Source organism: Lycorma delicatula, chromosome 12 (genome assembly GCF_047948215.1).
Source record: "Lycorma delicatula isolate Av1 chromosome 12, ASM4794821v1, whole genome shotgun sequence".
Taxonomy (NCBI): domain Eukaryota; kingdom Metazoa; phylum Arthropoda; class Insecta; order Hemiptera; family Fulgoridae; genus Lycorma; species Lycorma delicatula.
In genome coordinates, this window is record NC_134466.1 from 17,703,363 (window position 1) to 17,730,204 (window position 26,842).

Consider the following 26,842-nt stretch of genomic DNA (forward strand, 5'->3'; position numbering starts at 1 on the left):
GCGCAGTGCAGGGGAGGAGGCGATTGATAGATTATACAAACTGGTGTGTAATATTTATGAAAAAGGGGAATTTCCGTCAGACTTCAAAAAAAGTGTTATAGTAATGATACCAAAGAAATCAGGGGCAGATAAATGTGAAGAATACAGAACAATTAGTTTAACTAGTCATGCATCAAAAATCTTAACTAGAATTCTATACAGAAGAATTGAGAGGAGAGTGGAGGAAGTGTTAGGAGAAGACCAATTTGGTTTCAGGAAAAGTATAGGGACAAGGGAAGCAATTTTAGGCCTCAGATTAATAGTAGAAGGAAGATTAAAGAAAAACAAACCAACATACTTGGCGTTTATAGACCTAGAAAAGGCATTCGATAACGTAGACTGGAATAAAATGTTCAGCATTTTAAAAAAATTAGGGTTCAAATACAGAGATAGAAGAACAATTGCTAACAATTACAGGAACCAAACAGCAACAGTAATAATTGAAGAACATAAGAAAGAAGCCGTAATAAAAAAGGGAGTCCAACAAGGATGTTTCCTGACCCCGTTACTTTTAATCTTTACATAGAATTAGCTGTTAATTATGTAAAGAACAATTTGGATTCGGAGTAACAGTACAAGGTGAAAAGATAAAGATGGTACGATTTGCTGATGATATAGTAATTCTAGCCGAGAATAAAAAGGATTTAGAAGAAACAATGAACGGCATAGATGAAGTCCTACGCAAAAACTATCGCGTGAAAATAAACAAGAACAAAACAAAAGTAATGAAATGTAGTAGAAATAACAAAGATGGACCGCTGAATGTGAAAATAGGAGGAGAAAAGATTATGGAGGTAGAAGAATTTTGTTATTTGGGAAGTAGAATTACTAAAGATGGACGAAGCAGGAGCGATATAAAATGCCGAATAGCACAAGCTAAACGAGCCTTCAGTAAGAAATATAAGTTGTTTACATCAAAAATTAATTTAAATATCAGGAAAAGATTTTTGAAAGTGTATGTTTGGAGTGTCGCTTTATATGGAAGTGAAACTTGGACAATCGGAGTATCTGAAAAGAAAAGGTTAGAAGCTTTTGAAATGTGGTGCTATAGGAGAATGTTAAAAATCAGATGGGTGGATAAAGTGACAAATGAGGAGGTATTGCGGCAAATAGATGAAGAAAGAAGCATTTGGAAAAATATAGTTAAAAGAAGAGACAGACTTATAGGCCACATACTAAGGCATCCTGGAATAGTCGCTTTAATTTTGGAAGGACAGGTAGAAGGGAAAAATTGTGTAGGCAGGCCACGTTTGGAATATGTAAAACAAATTGTTAGGGATGTAGGATGTAGAGGGTATACTGAAATGAAACGACTAGCACTAGATAGGGAATCTTGGAGAGCTGCATCAAACCAGTCAAATGACTGAAGACAAAAAAAAAAAAAATTATTTCTTTTATTTATTATAGCATGTACTATGTTAAAATTAAACAAACAAAATCCTAAACGGCACGTCTATTGAAAAACAGATATTTATTAACGTTTTCATAATTATTTTAAGACATTGAAATTAAAGATAAATGTGCATAGTTTTTTTTTCTTTATATTTTCACTTACTATACAGGAACTACAGTAAAACAAGCAGGTCAGCTGCCGAAAAGATTTTAACAAAGATGTACTGCTCAATAAATTCTGTAGAATCTAACACATCATTAGGACCTAAAATTAGGAAGATATAATTCAAGGATAGGAAGAGAGAATGAATGGTGAGAAAAGATGTTGTATTCATGAAGTAACCGCATCATAAAACAAAGGATGCGTTATAAAGAGTATTTAAATTTCTCTTTTAGTTAACGAGACACACTTTTTGACTTAAATCTCCAAGGAGATCAGGTATATTTCTAGTCCTAACTGAAGAAGCAGGTTATATTGATCGATAATTTTGCAGCGATATCTTAAATATAAATTACGCTAAAAATTGTTTTCCTTTAAGAATTAAATGCCGATCAAGACAGTACGATTCTTGGAAAGAAACAACTTGGTGTCTTCAGGAATTTTGTAGCGTATAAAGGCATCCAAATCTTCATCGGTTCGGTCAACTTTGTTAAGGCAAAATATTGGTATATTATACGTCATAGAATGAACAAAATTATAGGTATGACGCAAGATATACCCGTTAATAACAGGTAAAAAAAGTTTCTAATGGGATTCCCGTAGGAAAAAATATATAATTATTTTTTTTAATTTTTTATAACGACAAATAATCAGATCGATTATTATCGTCTAAAAAAGATGCGAGAAGTATTATAGCGAGTTATGAATTACTTCTTTTAGAAAGATCTGAAAAAAAAATAGCCGTGGAAAATTAATATTTTGATTGTGGAATTATCAATGGAGAATATCAAAATTAACAGAAGAAAGATTAAACTGATGGTTTTTGCAAAAGAAAAAAATCTGATGTGGATATCACATGACTTCCTTGTACACCTATTAAATTTGATATATACATTTTTAAAAGTACGTAAAATTTTATTTCACTAATAACTTCTGATTTTTTTTCATATTTTTAAAAAAATTGTTATTATTGAATTATTTATTGTGAAACGGTTAGATTTATTTAATTTATTATTAATAAATCAATATATTTAAATTCAAAATATATGAAAAAAAAATCAGAAGTTAGTGAAATAAAAGTTTTTGCTTTTCATTTAAAAAAAAAAAGGAAATGAAGCTGGATTCAGACCGACGTGCCCTTGTAAGATCCAAATATCTCATTAATTAAAATTTTATTTGGTCCTAACTCTGGTACCGATGAGAATAAGTACCACTTATGATATATCGTTAAAAATCTCTCAAAGAGAGCTTATTACTGGAATAAAAAAAAAAGTCAAAAATCCAAAAAATTTGGATTTTGTGCTTTTTTGAACATTTTTGGTTAAAGTCAATTGCAATCAAAATGGGAGGTGAACAACTAGATGTTGTAGCAGTCCTAAATCCAAAATTTCAACAACCTACGGCTTATCGTTTTTTAGTTATGTGAACAAAACAAAAGTAATGAAATGTAGTAGAAATAACAAAGATGGACCACTGAATGTGAAAATAGGTGGAGTAAAGATTATGGAGGTAGAAGAATATTGTTATTTGGGAAGTAGAATTACTAGAGATGGACGAAGCAGGAGCGATATAAAATGCCGAATAGCACAAGCTAAACGAGCCTTCAGTAAGAAATATAATTTGTTTACATCAAAAATTAATTTCAATGTCAGGAAAAGATTTTTGAAAGTGTATGTTTGGAGTGTCGCTTTATATGGAAGTGAAACTTGGACAATCGGAGTATCTGAGAAGAAAAGATTAGAAGCTTTTGAAATGCGGTGCTATAGGAGAATGTTAAAAATCAGATGGGTGGATAAAGTGACAAATTAAGAGGTATTGCGGCAAATAGATGAAGAAAGAAGCATTTGGAAAAATATAATTAAAAGAAGAGACAGACTTATAGGCCACATACTAAGGCATCCTGGATAGTCGCTTTAATATTGGAAGGACAGGTAGAAGGAAAAATTGTGTAGGCAGGCCACGTTTGGAATATGTAAAACAAATTGTTAGGGATGTAGGATGTAGAGGGTATACTGAAATGAAACGACTAGCACTAGATAAGAAATCTTGGAGAGCTGCATCAAACCAGTCAAATGACTGAAGACAAAAAAAAAAGAAAAAAAAAGTTATGTGAGATACAGACGTCACGCCGAAACTAAGTAAAAATTAATGACGTGGTTTATTATCATTAATTTGTAATTAGATATTATTTGTATTTAGTGTTTACAATAAATTCTAATTCTAGTGTTTATCAATAGATTTGGTATTTATTCAATAAATATAAAATTTACATATATTTAAATTTCTATTGCTTAAATAATGTTAATTTTTAACACTATCAGATTATTCTAATATATAAAATAACAGCTAAACGGGCTCAATATTGTACAAACAATTGATCGCATCCAATTAAATTTTTAATTTCTGTAATGAAAGATTTAAAAAAAATTCTATAAGGAAATGTTTTTAAAAACTTACTTCAAAACATTTTCAGCCATGTTTATGACATCCTCAGTGACTGGGACAGTTGTTTAACACTGACTGTCACTGCTAGGTTTTTTTTTACTTCCTTGTACGAAGTAAAAGAAGTATTGTAAGCGCAAAAATTTTCGGTTTTCAGATTTCAACGGAAATATGAATCATTCCTGAATCCATTTTGACTAGTTTTGGCGTGACATCTGTACCTATGTATCTTGCATAACTAAAGCGAATAGCTGAATAAAATTTTATATCTAGGACTGCTGTAAGATCTAGTTGTGCACCTCCCCTTTTGTTTGGAATCGACTGAACCAAAAATGTGAATACAGTGAGTCCTCTAAAATAAAGTGGGGTTTCAATTTTGAAACATTACGATTATGGACTTTTTTAAATGCAATAATGAGCCCTCATTGAGAGCTTTTCAATGATTTATGTGATACTTATTTTCATCGGTTCGAGTTATAGCCAAATAAAAGTTTAATTAATGAAATATTTGGCTCTTGTAAGGGAAGGCATATCGGTTTGAATCAGACTTGATCTCATTTTTTTAATTTAAATATATTGATTTATTAATATTTGTTAATCTCATTGTAAAAAACAATAACAATAAATAATAATTTAATAATATCAATGAAAAAAATCAGAAGTTTTTTGTGAAATAAACTTTACGTACTTTTCAATTTAATTCAAAGAATTTGACAATAGTAGTATTATTTTTAAAATCAGCAAACTATGTTTCATATCGACAAAAAAAAAAAAAAATTTTCGCTAATAAAAAACGCGGTAGAAATGCGAAAAAAATTCCTGCAATTAAATTATCGTAATTTTTGTACTGTTTACATTTTTTTTTTGTTACAGGCATAAAAAATATCCAATCGTAACGGTTTTTTTTTGTCAGAATCTGTTAAATCTCTCTAATATACTGTAATTTTTTGAAATTTTTTTCCCAAGAGGGTAGCATAAGAATATGAAGGGAGGCGATCAGATACCAACATATTTTCGCGGAGCGCTAATCAACCGCGGATCATTGTGATGGGAAAAGGTTAAATTAAAAAAAAAAGTTAAAAAAAAAAAAAAATATGTATGTGAAGTCGGATTCGAACCGATGTCTGGATGCTCTCACTTACAACACATATCTACTTGAGTGACGTGAAACAAAATTAATTTATAAACTAATATAAAATTGTAAGGAAATTTTTAGGACCATTTTTCTTGAGTATAATTGAGTATTGCGTGTTAGCATTTGGCGAAGAAGACACGTAAACAGTGTACTATACATACAAGCAATATGGTTCAAATCGGTGTTCTGAAGCCCGTGTCTTCAGCTTTTTAGCTGCAGTAATATGGATCTTAGGTGCCTTATACTGATTTAATTTTTTATAGAAGGCGGTCACTATAGTTATTTTATTTCAAAATTATAAATAATTTGGAATTTTACTCTATCCTAATATTTCATGAATTCATATAAATATTTGATATTAATAAAAACTAATATTTCGGCAATTGTGTAACTGTCCACTTGTATTAAAGAATTGGAGGATCGTGTTTCACTTTCAAATGAAATAAGTTTAAATGAAGCGCAGCAAAAAATGTGTATATTTAATTTTATAGGCGTACAAGGAAGTCATGTGGTGTCCCCATCAAATTTTTTGTTTTATTGGGCAGGGATGCATTAAAAATGTGATTGAATGTGTCTGATTCGAATAACTGTGTTCGTTAATTCGGTATACTATTGCAGCATTTCTGTGGGTGATGACTGTTAAAAATCAAAATAGAAATCTAATTTTAAATTTAAAATAAAATATTTATGAATCATTTTTGAGTGGATTTTATTTTCTAAGTCATCTCAATTACTTTTTAGCTCTTACTTTTTGTATATTTAAGCGTTTTGGTAATTTAAGTAATGAAAAAGTAAAAAAAAAATAAATAAGTAAAATAAAGTAAATTTCAGTTTAATTCTTAAATGTTTATGTAAGTAAATTACTAATGGTTATGTAAGATTTATTTACTCAGGTGCTACATTGACCTTGTTGTGAATAAATATAACTAGAGATTTGTTACTGCATAGTAAACCTGTTTAACAGCTTAAAGTATATTTACGGATCTCTAGCTCTTTGCTTTGGAATTAATTAATTTCAAAGTATATATTAGGAGGTACAATCGGTGTTTCTCATTCTATCTTTTCTTAATCGATTAAAAATGACAAATACAATCTAAGTCTACTCTTGAACAGTAAAAAAAAAATTATAGACTTTTTTAATGATTTTTATTCTATGGAATGTGCTCTTTTTTACTATGTAATTATTTTATTCTCCGTCGATCACAAAAATTTTAATAAAATAAAACATATGCCTATTTCCACGGCGGCAATATTTTGTATTCTCTCCGTGTAAAATACGAAATTCAATAGCTTGTATCTCACGAATGAAAAATGATAGAAATATGAATAATTGACAATTTCAAAACTCGTTTATTATTCCATTTAGTTTTAATTTTATCATACAGGTTACGCCACTTCCAACTTCATAGGACATTGCCAATATCGTGCGATTCAATCAACAGGTGCTATGGTGTATTGCAATCTTTAATCTCCATTTTCCGAAAACTTTAATTTCTTTGCTTCGTTAAAACTAAAAAAATCATAACTTTAGTTGTAATTGAGATAACTGCGTTTTTTTTTTTACAATGTACAGAAAATATTAGTGTAGATGTATGCGATAACCCTCTTGCATACATAATTACGATAGGGGATTGAAATTAAAACAGAGGCTGTCATATTTTATATTTTTTTCGGTACTTACGTATTAACGCCACCGCAGCTACAGCTTTATTTAAAAACTAAGTAGTCAATCGGATTTCGGTGGGAAATGAACAGTCATTTTAATAAATGGTTATTTATATTTATTTATTTTATAAATATAATTTAACCAAACTTAACCTACGCTCGTTTCGCTCGCTAACCTTGACTAATTAACACCGTAATTTTTTGAGTATTTATTTAATAAATTCAGTAATTATTGCAATTATTTATTATTTAAATAATCAGAACACTCCTGTTAATTAGTCAATGTTAGAGAGCGTAGGTTGTTTGGTTAAATTATATTTATAAAATAAATAAATATAAATAACCATTTATTAAAATTAATAAAGAGACTGTTTTGAATCTATGTTAAACTCTATATCGGCCCATTTTCCACCGAAATGTGATTGACTACTTTGTTTTTAAATAAAGCTATAACTGCGGTGGCGTTAATACGTAAGTACCAAAATTTGTAACAAAAATTCTACTAGAATTTTTTTTTGTGTATACATGGCATTAGACACTTATTTTCTCTTTATTTTTTTTTCTAAGTTTTATCTTTGGTAACAAATGAGAAAAATCTATTTTTGTCGGGAACTGTTTTTTCACCCCAACCCCTATTTTAGGGGTTGTAGTGAATGTAACTATCTGAAAATTTAGAAAAGTAGTCTTCACTGTAAGCTAAATAAACTGACCAAGTATAAAATTTCTATTCCTAATTCTAAAGAAAAAAATATTTTCGTTAGTCCCCCTCCTTACAAAATCTAATGTAGACACCACCACATGACTTTCTTGTACGCCTATCAAATTAAATATACACATTTTTTTAAAACGAATAAAATATAACTTTTTATTTCATTAATAACTTTTGATATTTATCATACTTTTCTTTTTTTACCGTTATTATTGAAATATTATTTATCGTAAATTTTTTTTACAATCAGAGGTTGATAATTATTCATATCAATATATTTAAATTAAAAAAGGAAATGAAGTCGTCATCGAACTGACATGCCTTCCCCTTGTAAGATCCAAGTATTTCATCGATTAAACTTTTATTTGGTATATCTCTGGAACCAAAGAAAATAAGTACTGCTTGTAATATATTGTTGAAAAGGTATCAGTGAGGATTTATTAAGAAAAGTGGTTAAGAAAAAGTCCAAAATCCATTTTTGTTCTGATTTTGGGCTTTTTGGGACGCTTTTGGTCCAGTCGATTGCAACCAAAAGGAGAGGAGCAGGTCAACTAGATATTACAACAGTCCTAAATCAAAAATTTCAACATCCTACGGCTAATCGTTTTTTATTAATACGATATTGGTACGTAAGTACAGATGTACGCCGAAGCTAGTGAAAATGGATTCAGGGATGGTCAAAATGGATCTTTCAGTTGAAATCTGAAAACCGAAATTTTTCGCGATCACAATAGTTTCTTTACTTCGTACAAGGAAGTAAAAATAGAGTAAACCTAGACCGACAATAGTTTCCTATATTGAAAATTTTAATTAAATTCCTTTTTTTTTGTTCCGACCATTACGGATTTGGTTTGCATAGTTCTTTTTCTTTTCTCAAAAGGTAAGTTATTCTTTTGTTCTGTTGTCGCCTTTCTTCCGTGCATCTATTATCGTTTCTTTCTCTCTGAAAACTTAAATTCCAGAATCACTTTTCTGAATTTACACGGATAAATTTTTACACAGATCCTTAGAAATGTTATTGTTTTTAGATCTGTTTCTATTTATTTAAATCATTTGATCTTTCTGGTTCTGCTTATGTAGAAATTATTATTTGTTTTGTTAATCTTCGGTTGTTTATTCTGCATAAATTTCAATAAAATTTTAATCTTCTCTTATCGAGTTAGGTCCCCGTTTTTTCTGTATATTTGTAAATCTCTTTTTCACTTCCAATTTGTAAATTTTATTTTCGTATTTTGGTCCAGAAAGTTTAATTTTTCAACTTTTACTATTTCTTGTGTTGAAAAAATTTGCAGCCATTCTGCCACGTAACAGTGTTTCTGGTAGGATTACGGTTTTATAGCGCCTCGATTTGGAGTTATATGGAATTATAAATTTCTTTTTGTTAAAAAAATAAATTAAACAAAAATCATCGCTTTTTTATACTTTCCTTATCGTTCATCGTTTCTTCCTTACTCTATTCTAGGCTAAAGTTGAGCCAACGGTTTGTATAATTCAGTCGAATACTTCCATATATCACACAATTTTATAGACAGGCTAGGAATTTCCTTAAGAAAGCCTGAAATCGGTATCGAAACTTATTTGCGTTACGGTGTTTTTGGTTTTGATAGGGATGACTTTGCCTACAAATCTGTCTAGGAGTTTCCTATCTAATATCTGTATAAAATGCCTAAGTTGATGTTGTATTGCTTTTTTGGTAAAGCCGGAACTCCTACGTTAATACAAAAGAATACAGTACAAATAATTTTTTTTGGACAGGTAATTTTAACAGTTATTATCACGCTGGCTTGGCGAACAGAAACACCAAGTCTATATGGGGGCTAATGGATTAATTATTATGACACTGAGACAGTATGGAAATGTTTTTACATCTGGGTAGAAAATCATTTCCTAAGTTAAAAGCTAAGTTACTGTGAAAATGATTTATTGAAAAACAGTATTCATTATATAATTATGAAAACATCAGGGCTGATTAATGGTGTTTGTGGAATTATAACCGTTACTAAATAATTTATTTAAATTTTAATCTTACTAAAACACAATATTGTATGACCGCTATACAAAAATTGGAAACGGAAAAAATTATTCCGTCCCTTTTTTAATTAAAACAAAATTTAACGCCACCAATATCCATACATAAAACCGTTTTTAGCCATTTTTGAAGAATTTATATCGAACCAGTCCGGAGATGTTAATCAAATTATAGTCCAACATACATGAAAAAAAAAGTATGTACATACATCTTTCAGAAATTTTAATAGTATTTTTTTACATTGTTTGGAATCAGGTGGTCGTGAAACGTTGACAATAAAAAACAGTACATCATATATTTTGATCGATCTATATAATTTCCTTTCATTGCTTTAGGTATTATATAGCAACAATATAGGATGTCCATCAAATCTTTCTACGATTACAAAAATTTATTACAAAAAACCATTACGGTTACAGCTGTGCGGTTTGTGACAAAAGAAAGAAAAAAATATCAATGTTTTTATATCGGTTTGTTGCAAGTAGAGGCAGAATAGAGAAAACTGTGATTAATCCTTTATAAAATGGCGTCAATTCAGGAGTAAGCGAAACGTGTGTTACGGTATCACGAATCGAAATCACCGATTACTGTGCAGTAAATTTTAAAAGGGAATACAAACGACCAGCAACCGAAAGCTAGAGTATCGTTGCGTGGTACGCGTAGTTTAAGTAAAGTGGAAGTGTAATCGACCTTCCGCGAACAGGGCGGCCATCCGTTAGCGAAGAGAAGGTTGAGGTTGTGCAGCAAGCATTTCTATATAGCCCTTTCAAATCTACCCGTCGTGTACCTCGTGAACTAGTTATTCCCCGGTCAACAGTGCACAAAATTTTATATAAGAAACTATAAAGTTCAGATATCGCAACATCTACAGCCAGATGATGGACCTCACCGTGCTGCGTTTGCGACCGAGATTTTGCAACGGATTGATAACGACAAGTATCTGAAGCGTGTGTGTTTTTCAGAAGAGGCTACTTTCCGTACCTCAGGGAAAAAAACGGGCGTAATATGAGAATAAGGGGCTCAGAAAATCCGTACTTTACCGGAAAAAAAATTAGAAATTCCCCTAAACTGAATGTGCGGTGCGGTTTTACCTGGATATGCTGCAACATACGCATGTTCCCAAATCAGCTGATTTGGAAGTCGAAGAGTTCCAGCGTTCAAGTCCTAGTAAAGCCAGCTATTTTTACACGGGCTTGAATACTAGATCGTGGATACCGGTGTTCTTTGGTGGTTGGGTTTCAATTAACCACACATCTCAGATATGGTCGAACTGAGAATGTACAAGACTACACTTCATTCACACTCATACATATCATCCTCATTCATCCTCTGAAGTATTATCTAAACGGTAGTTACCAGAGGCTAAACAGGAAAAAAAAAGTACAGAAAAGTGGATATGCTGCAACGCTTTGCTATACCTTAACTAAATGACTTCAACCTAGGGTGGTTTTCCAGAAGGATGGCGCACCACCACTTGGGGATTACTAGTTCCAGATTTTTTGAATGAATTATTTCTTGGCAGATTCATTTGGCGCGACGGTTCCACTCCTTGGCCATCACGATCACCACATATAATTCCCTTAGACCTTTTTCCTCTGGGGTTATGTTAAGGACAGAGTCTATGCAACACCCACGCCTGATCTGGACACATTGAGGCAGAGAATAACTGAAGCTGTTGCTAGGGTTACCGAAGAAATGTTGACCGGTACGTGGCGTAAATTAGATTATCAAATGGACATTGTACAAGAGACAAAAGGCGCACATGTTGACGTTTATTGAAACGGTATAAAAACCGTCTTTTGCCAAAAACCGCACAGTTTTATCTGTAATAAGTTTTTTGTAGTCACGGAAAGACTTTATGGGCAACCTAAATAGTTTTAGCCAGGAAAATAAAAATCATTGTCAGATTTTTTTAGTTCATATTTACTTCCTTGTACGAAGTAAACGAAGTATTGCGATCGCAAAAAAATTAGGTTTTTATATTTGCGCGGAAATATCCATTTTGAAAATTCGTTAATCCATTTTGACTAGTTTCGGTGTGAAGTCTGTACGTACGTACGTACATATGTATCTCGTATAACTCAAAAACGATTACCCAGCCGTAAGATGTTGAAATTTTGCATTTAGGACTGCTGTAGTCCTGAAAAGGGAGGTGTAGTTGTGCACCTCCCTTTTTGATTGCAATCGACTGAACCAAAAAAGCCCAAAATAAAAAAAAAAATTGATTTTTGACTCTTAACTGCAGTAATAAATCCTCATTGAGAGCTTTTCAACGATATATCATAAGTGGTGCTTATTTTCTTTGGTTTCAGAGTTATAGGCAAGTGAAATTTTAATTAATTAAATATTTGGATCTTAGAAGGGAAAGGTATATTCACTTTGAATCAGACTTCATCTCCTTTTTTTAACTTTTTGTTTAGTTTAAATATATTGATTTATTTATTAACCTCTGAAAGTAAAAAAAAATTATGATACATAATTCAATAAAAAAAAAAATATATATCGAAGTTATTAATGTAATAAAATTTTATGTACTTTTCAATTAAAAAAAAAAAGTGTATTTGTAATTTAATATGCGTACAAAGAAGTTATGTGATGCTCACATTAGACTTTTTTTTAAATTTGTAAATTACTTTTTAACGGTTAGATTTACAATACAATTTTACGGGGCAAAAACGCAATATGTTTTTTAAAAGATTAATATTTTAAGATATATTAGTTATCAGAGCAATAGTCCGAGATTTTGTGTCCCTCCATGAAGGTTTTTTAGACTGATAATAATTTACATTGATGCAATAAATTATTTCTACATTACATATATTCCTATAATTTATAATATTTTGTTAATCATACTACCTGTCTTTATTTTTAGTCAGAGATAGAAGAACAATTGCTAACATGTACAGGAACCAAACAGCAACAGTAGCAATTGAAGAACATAAGAAAGAAGCCATAATAAGAAAGGGAGTCCGACAAGGATGTTCTCTATCTCCGTTACTTTTTAATCTTTACATGGAATTAGCAGTTAATGATGTTAAAGACCAATTTAGATTCGGAGTAACAGTACAAGGTGAAAAGATAAAGATGCTACGATTTGCTGATGATATAGTAATTCTAGCCGAGAGTAAAAAGGATTTAGAAGAAACAATGAACGGCATAGATGAAGTCCTACGCAAGAACTATCGCATGAAAATAAACAAGAACAAAACAAAAGTAATGAAATGTAGTAGAAATAACAAAGATGGACCACTGAATGTGAAAATAGGAGGAGAAAAGATTATGGAGGTAGAAGAATTTTTTTATTTGGGAAGTAGAATTACTAAAGATGGACGAAGCAGGAGCGATATAAAATGCCGAATAGCACAAGCGAAACGAGCATTCACTAAGAAATATAATTTGTTTACATCAAAAATTAATTTAAATGTCAGGAAAAGATTTTTGAAAGTGTATGTTTGGAGTGTCGCTTTATATGGAAGTGAAACTTGGACGATCGGAGTATCTGAGAAGAAAAGATTAGAAGCTTTTGAAATGCGGTGCTATAGGAGAATGTTAAAAATCAGATGGGTGGATAAAGTGACAAATGAAGAGGTACTGCGGCAAATAGATGAAGAAAGAAGCGTTTGGAAAAATATAGTTAAAAGAAGAGACAGACTTATAGGCCACATACTAAGGCATCCTGGAATAGTCGCTTTAATTTTGGAAGGACAGGTAGAAGGGAAAAATTGTGTAGGCAGGCCACGTTTGGAATATGTAAAACAAATTGATAGGGATGTAGGATGTAGAGGGTATACTGAAATGAAACGACTAGCACTAGATAGGGAATCTTGGAGAGCTGCATCAAACCAGTCAAATGACTGAAGACAAAAAAAAAAAAAAAACTACTTGTCTAACATAAGAATCAACTTTTCTTCCGGTTTAACTTCATTACAAATAATCTTCATTAAACAATAAAAACTATAACATCATAAATCTAATTTAAAATATAATAAATAAAAATATTTCTTAAATTATTTAACAATACCTGAAGCGTTTCATTGTGCGATACATTGAATTGGTCCGTAAATCCTGATACACATGAAGCGGTCAGTAACAGTACAGCCTTTCTTAAATTAAACGATAGAGATGAAATAATCATTTCCCCAATATGTACGTGGAAAGGATAATCCAAATTTAAAAACACAATAGCGGTACTCGGTAACGTAACCGCTTGTAATTTTTCAAGAGAAAATACTATTCTTTGTGTTATCAGCGAATCGATCGGCATACAAAGAATTACAGCTGAAAAAAAGAAAGAATAACATAATTAAATAAGTTACTTTTATTTTTAATGTTACTCCTGAAAAATGAAACAATTAATTTAACATGCCGGGTTTACTAGAGAAAGTTAAGATGTGATTTTCCACCGCTTTTTTCCATTCGCTTCAGTAAAGAGGGATATCAAAAAAGATTTCCATTATCGGATGATTAAATAATAGGTTTAATTAAAAATCAATACGTATAGTGAAATTATAATATATTGAGTATCTTCTCTCTCTTTTTTCTGTTTAGCCTCCGGAACAACCGTAAGGTATTACTTCAGAGAATGATACGTATGAATGTAAATGAATTGTATGTAATCTTGTACAGTCACAGGTCGATAATTCCTGACATGTATGTCGATTGAAACCCAACCTCCAAAGAACACCCACACCCGCCATCTAGTATCTTAGTATATTACATCATGAGAACCCTTTTTTGGTTGGTTAACGTTTAAATGATTCTTTGTTCTCATCCATATGCAATTCTTTATTTCAGTAACCTCAATTTTATAGCGGTAATAATTCTTTCTTTCTACTTTATACAAATGTACTGTTTATCCTAACTCAACAGAGACTTATTTTTGAGTCTTTCTATCGTTGGATCGATGATTCTACCTTCTAACATAAATGACCTGATCTGAAATCTGCAATTCTTCTACATCTATATAGTACTATACAGTCAGTACTTTTCCGCTTTGCTAAGCACAAATAACAAATGATCTTTTATTATTACGCCGTATTAACAATATTTGTAATCGTACATTTGTTTACTTCCTATTTTTAAATGCAAATAATATTTTACAGGGGTCGTTCGGAAAGTGCTCGACTTGAAAAAAGAAACGCAAAACTTTTAAGAAATATTCTTTTCAACTTAGTTACCTCCCAATTCGATACATTTAGACCGAGAACATTCTTACTTTTTAATACCCTCGGTATATTGTGATTTCTCCAACTCCGTAAAATAAGCGGTTCTCTCAGCTTTGACGTCATCATTTGATGACGTATCGTATCTTCGTCAAGAAAAAGCTGTTTCTTCAGGAGCATATGTAATAGAGTTTTAAAACAGCTCATACTTGGCTACCTCAGTGTCAGTATCAATAATTTTCGAACGATTCTGATATTATTCTGTTTGTTCGATAAAAATAAACCACAGTAAATACAGAAAAATATACGCACATTATATAATAAATAAGCTTGTTTATTATGCAAACTGAAGACATATTTATTTACATATAGCAAGATTTGCTGAGATACGTCCGTACACAATTAATACATGTAGTATGAAGCGAATTCAGTGTATTGAACTTAAGCTAGTATGATTTTTACATTTAAAATCTACTCTGCCGTAACTTTTGTAGAAGTTTTGTCTTGCAACTTGATAAGACATATCACAGTGGATTAACGGTACAAATGATTGCTCCACTGTTTAAAAAAACAAAAACAAAACAAAACTTTATAGGATCCGGCAATAAGATTCAAAATGATTACGCAAAAGAATCGCAAATGATTACGATTAACTAAAGGCAAAACCAATTTCATTACAAGAAAAAAGAAAACAGAGTTACCCATCCAAATCCAAAATGGCACTGCTTTTATAGCGAAATAGTTTTCAATTTTGAAAGTAAATTTTATGAATACAAAATTAAATATTTCAAGTGTTGTAATTTTTATGTTTTTTTTTTTTTTTGTAAAATTATTTTAGTTTTAAGACAGAACACTTTTAGAACTGAAAATGAAGTAATTTACAGAATCTTACTTTGCTTTAAATCCCCGTAACATAAAAACTAGTTTTAATAAACCGTTTTACATTTTTATATATGTATATATAGAATTGAATCATATTATCGCGTGTTCGTGCTCGATCAGGACAATGAGGGATTTACAATTGAAAATGTTTATATAATTACAATTTATTAGTTAAAGAACATAAGTAAAACAAGAGAAATAAATAATAATAATACAGTGATTACATATAAAACAGAATTTAAAGTAACTGTCAGGATTTATTTACAGGTAGTAAAATATAATTCACTCCCATTGACAAAAGACATTAAAATAACCGCTAATCAAAACACTTTTAACAACTAAGTAGTCTTGTATCAACAACAATAGTACAATATATAAGACAAGTATAAAGTTCTTTCACTCCAAATACCTTTACTCTTTACAAATAAAACTACCCTATTATATATTCATTTATGTATTCATTTACTAAATGAAATTTAGTACATTATCTCTTTCACTTATAGTCTTACAGTAACTCACCGAACCATTTCTTGTTTTCATGTACTGAAATTACTTCGGATGTTACCTTAATCGCGTCAAACTTGTACATAATAGAAATTCTTTCCTATACAGATCTCCTTGCAGAATACTCTTGCTTCCAACTCGCATAATAACCCCTCGCTTAGTCTTCTCTCGTAGAACTCATCTCGCAGACTGACTGTCAACTGGTCTTCCCTGGAGTATTTATACTCTCCTCTTTATCTGCTGGACCGGACCTAAATCAAAACGAGAGAATGATGGTCCGCCCTCATATTTTTTCATGAGATCCCTACCCTGATCCGGTACACCCTTCTCACGGAGCAACATCTGTTTACGTGTGTCAGCGGGCAGTATTACAAAGGACGATTGTTAAACAGACCTATTAGCTATACTAAAAGGGTTTCTTGTAGTACCTTTCTCCCGTTATTATATTTTCTACTACTTTCTTCTTAATCGGCAGGAATCCGTTACTCAGGTCCGTTATACCGGTTTTGTTACAATATATTATTAATAATATTTAGCTGATTTCGCATGGTCAGTACATTAGATACCAGGCGTACATTATAAGATTTGTGACCTAAACGAATTCTTTGGAGACAGAGAGAGGAGATATTAATCTCTTCTGTTGAAATTTTAATAACTGACCATTCACAGCTGGATGGAGGGGGAATATTATTTAGATATTTATTTTAAACAACAAAGAGGGTGAGGTATTAACATTGTTGTTGCAACACAGTCTATATTAATAAACATTTAATGAAACATTATAAACATGTTTTAAATGAAACATTATATTAATAAACATTAAATGAATTCATTATTGAATGAACACAGTCTACGTTAATAATTTAAAATATAAATACATGAAATAATAGAAAACTACATAAGTTAGGATAACAAATAAATCAAATAATTACAAAATGAGTAACAGCGTTACTAAGTAACATGTTAACGAAAATGTTTTGAATACATATTTATGTTCGAACTAAATGGAACATGCAGAAATCGGAGGCTTCTTAAATTACATACTATTATTACTGTCTTAACAGTCTTAAGTTTTGTCATGGTGCATGTGTGCGTACTTGTTACATCTAAAGGGTAAGCTTATCTAATTCCGACTGGAATGGATGTTGCTGATGTCGTAATCAGATTGCACGACCTAGCTTTAGTTAAGACGATTTATTCCTATTTGATATTACATATTTGTATAGAAATGAAGGCAAAACAGGAGGTGGGATTTAATTTTGTACCTACTTGGAAGCCCCGTTCAACCTGAAAAATGATTTTTTCCTTTTAGTAAAAACGATCTAATTAAAGAGAATATTCATTTTTAGAAATTTAATTTCCAGTTCATCTATCTATTGTCAATAACCGAAAAAGGATAATTTATAATATTATATAAGTTTGAAAAACGCGTAGACGAATTTTTCTTGGCCCGTATAAGTGCAACATATAATTTTTTTTTTAATTTAACTTTTCGCAAATCATTAAAAAATATATTTATATATAAAGAATAAGGGGAATTTGGATAAAATAATTTGTTTTTTTACTTTCCGTAATTATATTAAATGACGAATATGAAAGTATCTATATATATATATATATATATATATATATAAAAATGTTTAGTTCGTTTGTGTACGGCTTCAAAAACTGAAAATGTTCTGCACCAGCTCAAATTTTAGCACGATATATAACCCGCATCAAAGATTGTTTTCATCTATTTTTAATAAATCTATCTATTTTTAATTTGTACATTTTTAATTTGGAAATGTAAACAAAGGAAAACCAATCAGATCAATGCAAGATGGCCGCTGTCAAACACAACGACCAATCACAAAGAGCCCGTATGGCCGTTGCCAATGTAAACAAAATCACAACTGATTAAGTAAAAAAATTCTTTGAGTTATATTTAACAGCTAAAACATCTGTATTTTATTAAAAAAAAAAAAAAAAATACCAAAACAAAAAGGAAAGCCACCAAGAAGGACATCCGCAGTTGGTGATGATATGAATGATTTATAGCGTATGAAAATGCCATGCCTGACCGGGATTCCACCTCGGAACCACCGGATTAAAGTCCGAGACGTTACCACTCGCACCACGGAGGCCGACAAACATATTCGTTAGGAGCCGAATAAAAACACGACTTACCAATATGGCGTTGTGTGTCAAACCAATTTTATACGGACTATTTTTTTTTTTTTTTTTTTTTGTCTTCAGTCATTTGACTGGTTTGATGCAGCTCTCCAAGATTCCCTATCTAGTGCTAGTCGTTTCATTTCAGTATACCCTCTACATCCTACATCCCCAACAATTTGTTTTACATACTCCAAACGTGGCCTGCCTACACAATTTTTCCCTTCTACCTGTCCTTCCAATATTAAAGTGACTATTCCAGGATGCCTTAGTATGTGGCCTATAAGTCTGTCTCTTCTTTTAACTATATTTTTCCAAATGCTTCTTTCTTCATCTATTTGCCGCAATACCTCTTCATTTGTCGCTTTATCCACCCATCTGATTTTTAACATTCTCCTATAGCACCGCATTTCAAATGCTTCTAATCTTTTATTCTCAGATACTCCGATTGTCCAAGTTTCACTTCCATATAAAGCGACACTCCAAACATACACTTTCAAAAATCTTTTGCCCGGACTTTTTATACGGACTATAATTACTTTTAATACGCGAAACCCTTTGCAATGGTTGAAAATTAACTTAAACCTCTTCAAAAATTATTCCTTTTGAACTAAGCCGCATTTTGATATCATTGTTTTTCTATAACACGGCTGGAATTCGTTTAATGATAAGAAGCGTTCTCGAAGACATTAACCGAATTCTCTTCCAAAGGACATAATACACCGCTAAACTATTTCTAAATAATTCAAATTCGTGTAATTTTTTTACGAATCGCGTTTTTATCAAAATCTCACCTTTTTCTCAATTCACCTGCGGGGTTTTGTTTACTTTGGAGACCGTAAATCATTAGTAGATTCATTCTCGAGAATCACGTTGTACACTGAAGCAGCACAACTTCTACTTAAGTTAGCAGTTTATTAACATCTGAAATCAACGCCGTTTGATTATTCTGTAATTTGTTTCGTTTGTGTACGCTTCAAAACTCAAAATGTTCTGCACCGATTGAGCTCAAATTTCAGCACGATATACAACCCGCATCAAAGATTGTTTTTATCTATTTTCCGCATCAGTCACATACCCGCGACCGCGAGAAAACAGTTTTTTTAACGGTCAGCTGTGTACCAGTGACCGCGCCATCTGCCGGAAGCGAGGGGACCACTCGCCATACTAGCTAACGACAACCGCAGTCCCATGTGAAACAATACCTGTTTCCAATTACATTGTTTATAAACAAAAAAAAAAAAAACGTATCCACTTGCATCTGATTCAGATTATTATACAATCGGAATTAAATATTTACTTTAATCGAGGTACTTTTGTATGATCGTGTCGTGATTGAGCTGCGCCTTTCACCAAGCTCTGAATTTATTAGAAAACGACCGACAGTGGGATATATGTATTAATGACGCGTGCAACACTGCACATCCAAACCAAATTCGCGTATTATTCGCAATTATATTGACCGCTTGCGTCCCTTCATCTCCCACAGAGTTATGGAAAAGATATCGATCGCATATGGCTGAGGATATTTTGCATAGAGTACGCCTAGAATATACCAATATGACCGTGGAATTTACAGAAGGAATTTACAGCGAAGCATTGATACATATTGAAGACAAGCTATTACAAATAAAGTTCTTAGTCAGTTGGGAATGCCATCACCCACCCGAGCTGCGATTGCTTCATTTGATGTAGATTTACGCCGTGAACAGAGTTACAACATCGGTGATCTTCAGTCATATGTCCAATCAAACATTCCCAAATTAACGCGTGAACAGAAAGGCATTTATGATCGCATAATGCAAATGATAAATGACGGAGTTGGGGGGGATCTTCTTCTTGGATGCGCCAGGAAGAACTGGGAAAACATTCCTCATTAGATTGATTCTAGCAACGGTTCGATCAAAAAATGACAATTATCCTGTTGCGGAATATTAATCGGCCAAAACTCTGCAACGGCACGCGACTTGCAGTTAAGAAATTGATGAATAACGTAGTGGAAGCAACGATTTTAACGGGGCCTTTCAAAGGTGAAGATGTCCTCATTCCTCGAATACCCATAATCCCGACCGATACACCATTTTAATTTAAAAGATTGCAATTCCCAATTCGATTGGCATTTGCAATCACAATCAATAAAGCTGAAATTGTGTGGTTTAGATTTAGATGCGGATTGTTTCTCACATGAGCAACTGTATGTTGCGTGTTCCCGAGTCGGAAACCAAATAGCCTTAATATCTACGCAGACAGTGGAAAAACAAAAAATATTGTATATCCACAAGTATTGCAAAATTAAACTTCTATGAACGGTACGCTTTGTTTTGTTTCTCATTTCTCATCCATGCAACCACAGTGTACCACAACGAAGCGTGGCGGGTAGAGCTAGTTATATATGATAATTTAGTAACAAATTACAAATAATTGTCTTTTTAATTCCCACCCTTCCAAAATATATATATATATATATATATCATTGAGTAAAAATAAATTAATTTAAAAAAAAGTAAATTTTAAGGGTGTAAGCTTGAAAAGGCTATATGTTAAAAAGTAAAAAGACTAAAGAATATAACTGGTGCCAGTTTTTAGAAAAAAAGTGTTAAAATGAAGGAGGACGTAACGGATAGAATTGTTGAGACCTACAAAGAAACATTTGGAATAAAAAAGAAAAAAAAGAAAAGGAAAGAAATAGTAAGTTAAAACAGGGTAAAATAAGAAAATTAAAATTGATGAAGTTGGTGGAAATGGATAAGAAGAGATGAATTATAAAAAAGTGGGAGATGTACGGAAAAAAAAGAGTTACGACATTTCAACTAGACTGCCAAACTACAGTGGTGCGCTCTAGTTGGCTTGAGTTGAACTAAAAGTTAACGGGTAAAACAAAAGCAGTGAAAATAAAGCTGCTTTCACAGTTGTCACGGCCTTTATTTTCTTCATCGTTTTCTTCGCTTTACTTTATCAAACTTTGTTTTTAGTTTTTATTTTCAGTAAATGTTACTGAATGGAGGATAAGTTATCTAAAAATGACACATGCCATTGAATTAACAGTACACTAAATCCGTTTTGCTTTTTAACTTTGACAATGATGAACCTTAACGTAAAATTTTACTTTACTTTCTCTTCATATAATTATTTTATTAAGTATAAAGGAAGATGAAGTCTGACTTTTGATTTATGCACTGCATTAGTGCAAATACATGTACGTAAATTAAGAAAAAAAATAATATAAAAGTTAATTTAAGAACTTGTTCTTATCTAAATCTATTAATTTAAGATAAGCATGATGAAATAATTTATTCACATTTTTCAGGTATAATAATATTAAAAATAATAGTAAAAGAAAGTAAATTTTATTCATTTTTCACCTACATGATAAGAAGATATATATGAGAAGTTTTTCACAACTGTTTTAATTCTTAGCAATTCAAGACAACATATATAGTTAGATATAATGGGGATCGTAATGAACCTGGAGTTTGTTCAAAGAATGGAGTTCTCTTATGTTCTACGGTTGGCCCAGTTTTATTTTGCAGAAAACCTTGTGTAGTAAGTAATAAAGATTCAAATCATATCTTTGAACAATTACTTATAAAGAGTAATTTAATCTGTATATCCGTTGGTGGTTGGTAAATAAAAATTAAATATTTTTTGAATGTAAAGAAAATTAATTTTTTCTACGTCTGAATTATAAGATTTGAATTAAACGGTTGGAACCTGTATTATAATGAAGGTCATTATGAAACAAATTTTCATTATGATACAACTGTTCAACCGATAAAAGCTTACTCTTTTCAACCGCTAACATATTAGAAGCAGGTATTTTTTAATGAATCCCCTGTTTTAGACCACCGTCAGTTCAAAAGTTTATATGTATATATATATATATATATATATATATATATATATATATATATTTCACTTTCTTCTAGACACGATAACTGCTGTAATTTTGCGCCAATCAGTTTCAAATTGATAACTAAAATATAACGATCCAAAATCTCGATCGAGTTCGTTAAAGGGCAAAATCGGACCATGGGGGTGGAAATGGGTGGCCTTTTCAAAAAAACAAAATATCTCTATAACTTTCTTATTAAGTAAAATACGGAATTTGTTTAAAATTGCTACTATTATTTGGATTTCTTTTGTCTTCAGTCAATTAACAGGTTCGATGCAGCTCTTCAAGATTCCCTATCTAGTGCCAGTCGTTTCATTTCGGTATACCCCCTACTACATCCTACATCCCTAATAATTTGTTTTACGTACTCCAAACGTTGCCCTGCCTGCACAATTTTTTCCTTCTACCTGTCCCTCCAATATTAAAGCGAGTACTACAGGATATCTTAACATGTGGCCTATAAGTCTGTCTCTTCTTTTAAATATATTTTTCCAAATACTTCTTCTTCATCGATTTTCCGCAACACCACCTCATTTGTCACTTTATCCACCCACCTGATTTTTAACATTCTCCGGTAGCACCGCATTTCAAAAGCTTCTAATCTTTCCTTCTCAGGTACTCTGATCATCCAAGTTTCACTTCCATATAAAGCTACGCTCCAAACATATACTTTCAAAAATCTTTTCCTGACGTTTAAATTAATTGTTGATATAAATAAATTATATTTCTGACTGAAGACTCGTTTCGCCTGTGCCATTCGGCATTTTATATCGCTCCTGCTTCGTCCATCTTTAGTAATTCTACCTTCCAAATAACAAAATTCTTCTACCTCCATAATCTTTTCTCTTCCTATTTTTACATTCAGTGGTCCATCTTTGTTATTTCTACTACATTTCATTACTTTTGTTTTGTTCTTGTTTATTTTCATGCGGTAGTTCTCGCGTAGAACTTCATCTATGCCGTTCATTGTTTCTTCTAAATCCTTTTTACTCTCGGCTAGAATTACTATATCATCAGCAAATCGTAGCATCTTTATCTTTTCACCTTATACTGTTACTCCGAATCTAAATTGTTCTTTAACATAATTAACTGCTAGTTCTATGTAAAGATTAAAAAGTAACGGAGACAGGGAACACCCTTGTCGGACTCCCTTTCTTATTACGGCTTCTTTCTTATGTTCTTCAATTATTACTGTTGCTGTTTGGTTCCTGTACATGTTAGCAATTGTTCTTCTATCTCTGTATTGAAGCCTATTTTTTTAAAAATGCTGAACATTTTATTCCAGTCTACATTTTATATCCACTTAACAGTCCCTATCACGAACCATCAGAGTTATTTTTTGTTCGGTCCACTCGAAGAATTTTTACACGGCACTGAGTTCGCTAACAACGAACAGGTCAAGAATTCGATACAAGAGCAGCTCAGAGCCCGAGGTAAAGGCAATAATTTATTTTTAGGAAAAAATCTAATGTGAACATCACATAACTTCCTTGTACGCCTATTAAATTATATATACACAATAAGAGGTTAATAATTATTAACAAATCAATATATTTAAATTAAAAAAAAAAAAGTTTAAAAAATAATGGTGATGAAGTCGGATTTGAACCGATGTTCTTTCCGCTTATAAGATCCAAATATTTCATTAATTAAAATTTTATTCTGCTATAACTTTGAAACCAGTGAAAATTAATACTGCTTGTGACATATCGTTGAAAAGCTCTCAATGATACGGTTTAAAAAAAGTTTGGATTTTGGGCTTTTATGGACACTTTTGGTTAAGTCGATTGCGATCAAAAGGGGAGGTGCACAATTAGATGTTACAACAGTCCTAAATCAAAAATTTCAACATTCTACGGGTAACCGTTTTTGAGTTATGCGAGATACGTACGTACGTAAAGACTTCACGACGAAACTAGTCAAAATGGATGCTGGGATGGTCAAAATTGATTTTACCGTTGATATCTGAAAATCGACATTTTTTGCGATCACAATACTTTCGTTTCTTTGTACAAGGAAGTAAAAAGAAAGCTCATAGAATGATGGAAAACGTTTGTAAATGTAACGCGGGATTATTTTGAAAAGTACCGTTACTTTCATTATCAATGAATAAATAATAATTTTTCAACACTTCTTTAATCATTTCATTATTTATTATTAGTTATATTATTTGTGAATAACAGTAATATAAAGTTCATTTACTTACTTAATATTTAAAAATTTATAAATACTGTAAATTTTTTCAAGTACATAATATGTTTTAGTTTAGTTTTTATTTTTGTCGACGAATAAATAAAAGGAAAAAGGATTTTAAACGTATTATGTATTCACAAAATATAAAGATTGTATCTGAGCGATACAGATTATAATTAACGGTATAAAATTTAATAACCTAATTAGAGGATTAAGATAAACATAAAATGAAAATATAATTAAAAATCGATATAAATTTAATTATAACCTGTAATTAGCCTAACTGATAAATCGTTCTTTGTTTATAAACCAATAAGCCTTCACGTATTACATTGGATTATTATACTTAATTTCCAGTATAAAATAATTAATTAGCATCAGGTCAAACAAAGGATTCTTTCACACAATTCGATTGTCGATGGTCAATAACCTAAATATTTACAATATTAATATAATAAAGAAATAAAACCATTATAAAGCAGATTTAATAATGGGAATTACTATTAACATTATTATTATTATTACTACTACAGGCTAGTAATTAATTAATATTACTCGTCAAAGTTTATTTAGCGTAAACACATAATTCTACCTAGGGTATTTGAAGTGATGTTGGCATTGCTAGTAGTATATTATACCGCGACAGGACGTCATAGGTAATGAGAAACCATCCTGTATCAACTAAGCTACAATCTAACCTACCTTTTCTTTTTTGTTTTTTTCCCCCTACTCCTATAGGTCAGTCTGGACTGTTGGGTATAACTCCACCCAGAGGAGTATCTGGTTACTCTAACGAGCCTTCCCACCAACCGGCTGTATATGGCTGTATATGGCTGTATATGGTAGGTCGGCTCGCCGGTCAGCTCTTTTGAGGAGTCTTTATTGTGCCCTTTCTTGACGCCGTGTCCGGACATATCTGCCCAAAACACAGCGTCGGGTCTTTTTTCTTTTATTGTGCCTACGATCCCCTGGAGTCCCCAGAGGATCATAGGCGCTGGCACACCTGGGCATACCAGCCCTCACCTCTGGGGCTGTCCTCCCGTTCCTATACTAATAGCCCCGGCACCGCTCCTCTTAATTTTTACCCCTGATTACCTCCCTGGCATATGTGTTGACTCTCCTCCACTGTTCCTCGCTTTGTAACATGTACTTCACAAGAGTATTTGGTGTGCACTGTGCAATACCCGCCTTATTCCGTTGTATGTACCACTTTTCGGCATTTGAAGACTGTATGTTTAACTGAGTCCTCGTCTTCGAAAAACATACATGACGGTGACGCGCGTCTGCCTATTCTATGCAAGTAATCTTGAAAATTACCATACCCCGTTAATATCTGCACTATGAAGAAGTTTACTTCACCAAACTTCCTACCTTCCACGCGTCTAGGTCATATATATTTCGCTAGGTCCATTGTGCCACCCCTCTTGCGCGCCACCTGTTCTTCCATTCGGTCACCGTACGTTCTCTAGCGTCTCTCCTGCTCAAGCCGTGAGCTATAAACAGCCTTTCCCCCACTTGAAGGTCGACTGGCGGAACTGAAGCGAGAACACAGAGGACCTCGTACGATACCGTGCGGTAGGCGGAAACTACTCCTATTAGGGCTCTCCTGTGTACGCTGCTAACTCTAGTCAAATTCCTTTTTATGCGCAAGGATGTTTCCCACACTGGTGCTACATATAAGATTGACGATGTTATTGTTGACACAACCAATTTCCTCTTCGACGCCCTTGGAGCACTTTGCGACGTTAGTAAAGCGTTCAATGCTTTCACCATGCCTTCCGCCTTCTTGCAACAGTTGATGATGCGGCTAGTAAATTTGCCGTTCTTATCCAGCAACACCCCTAGATATTTTAGGGGGCTTGTCTCATGAATCGGTTGGTCTCCTAGTGCTAGATTTACCGGTCGAATTTGTCTTTTGCCTGTCATTAGAATGTACCTGCATTTCGTAGGTGCCAGAGTCAACCCTTTTGCCCTCAACCAGTTATCGATTGTTGTGGAACAACAAAAGAGATTTCCACCGATTCTTAACACAGCCTGGTTTCAACAAGACGGAGCAACGTCACATACTGCATGAATATCGATGGCAGCTGTACGCCGATTGTTTGGACAACGTGTCATTTCACGAAACGGTGACATTAGATGGCCTCCCAGATCGCCTGACCTCTCAGCTTACGATTAGTTTTTGTGGGGTCACCTTAAAAGCAAAGTGTTCCACAGTAGACTTCCTACAACGGAAGAAGAACGGAAGAACCATGAACAATTTAACGAAGAGACTTCGTGAGTGTTTACGTAGAAGAGGTCGACTGCAAGATGTCATCTTAAAAAAATAAACTAAAATGTATGTATCCTAAAATGGCAACATTTGTACAATTACATGAAATAAAATTCATTTTCTAAAAAAATGTTTCATTAACGTTATTTCATTTTTTTAATTTCCCGTTTCTTTGATTCACTCTGTATATGAAAAATTATTTCACATAAACT

The 26,842-nt window shown here is 32.3% G+C and overlaps 1 protein-coding gene across 1 annotated transcript in view; it reads right to left on the bottom strand.

Annotated features, from left to right (window-relative positions):
• The window catches only part of LOC142332979 (retinal guanylyl cyclase 1), a 424,869-nt gene that overhangs the window by 72,442 nt on the left and 325,585 nt on the right, over positions 1-26,842 (bottom strand). The window contains exon 6 of the mRNA XM_075379736.1: positions 13,593-13,849. Within this exon, the coding sequence (XP_075235851.1) occupies positions 13,593-13,849 (257 nt within the window). The remainder of the gene's footprint in view (positions 1-13,592; positions 13,850-26,842) is intronic.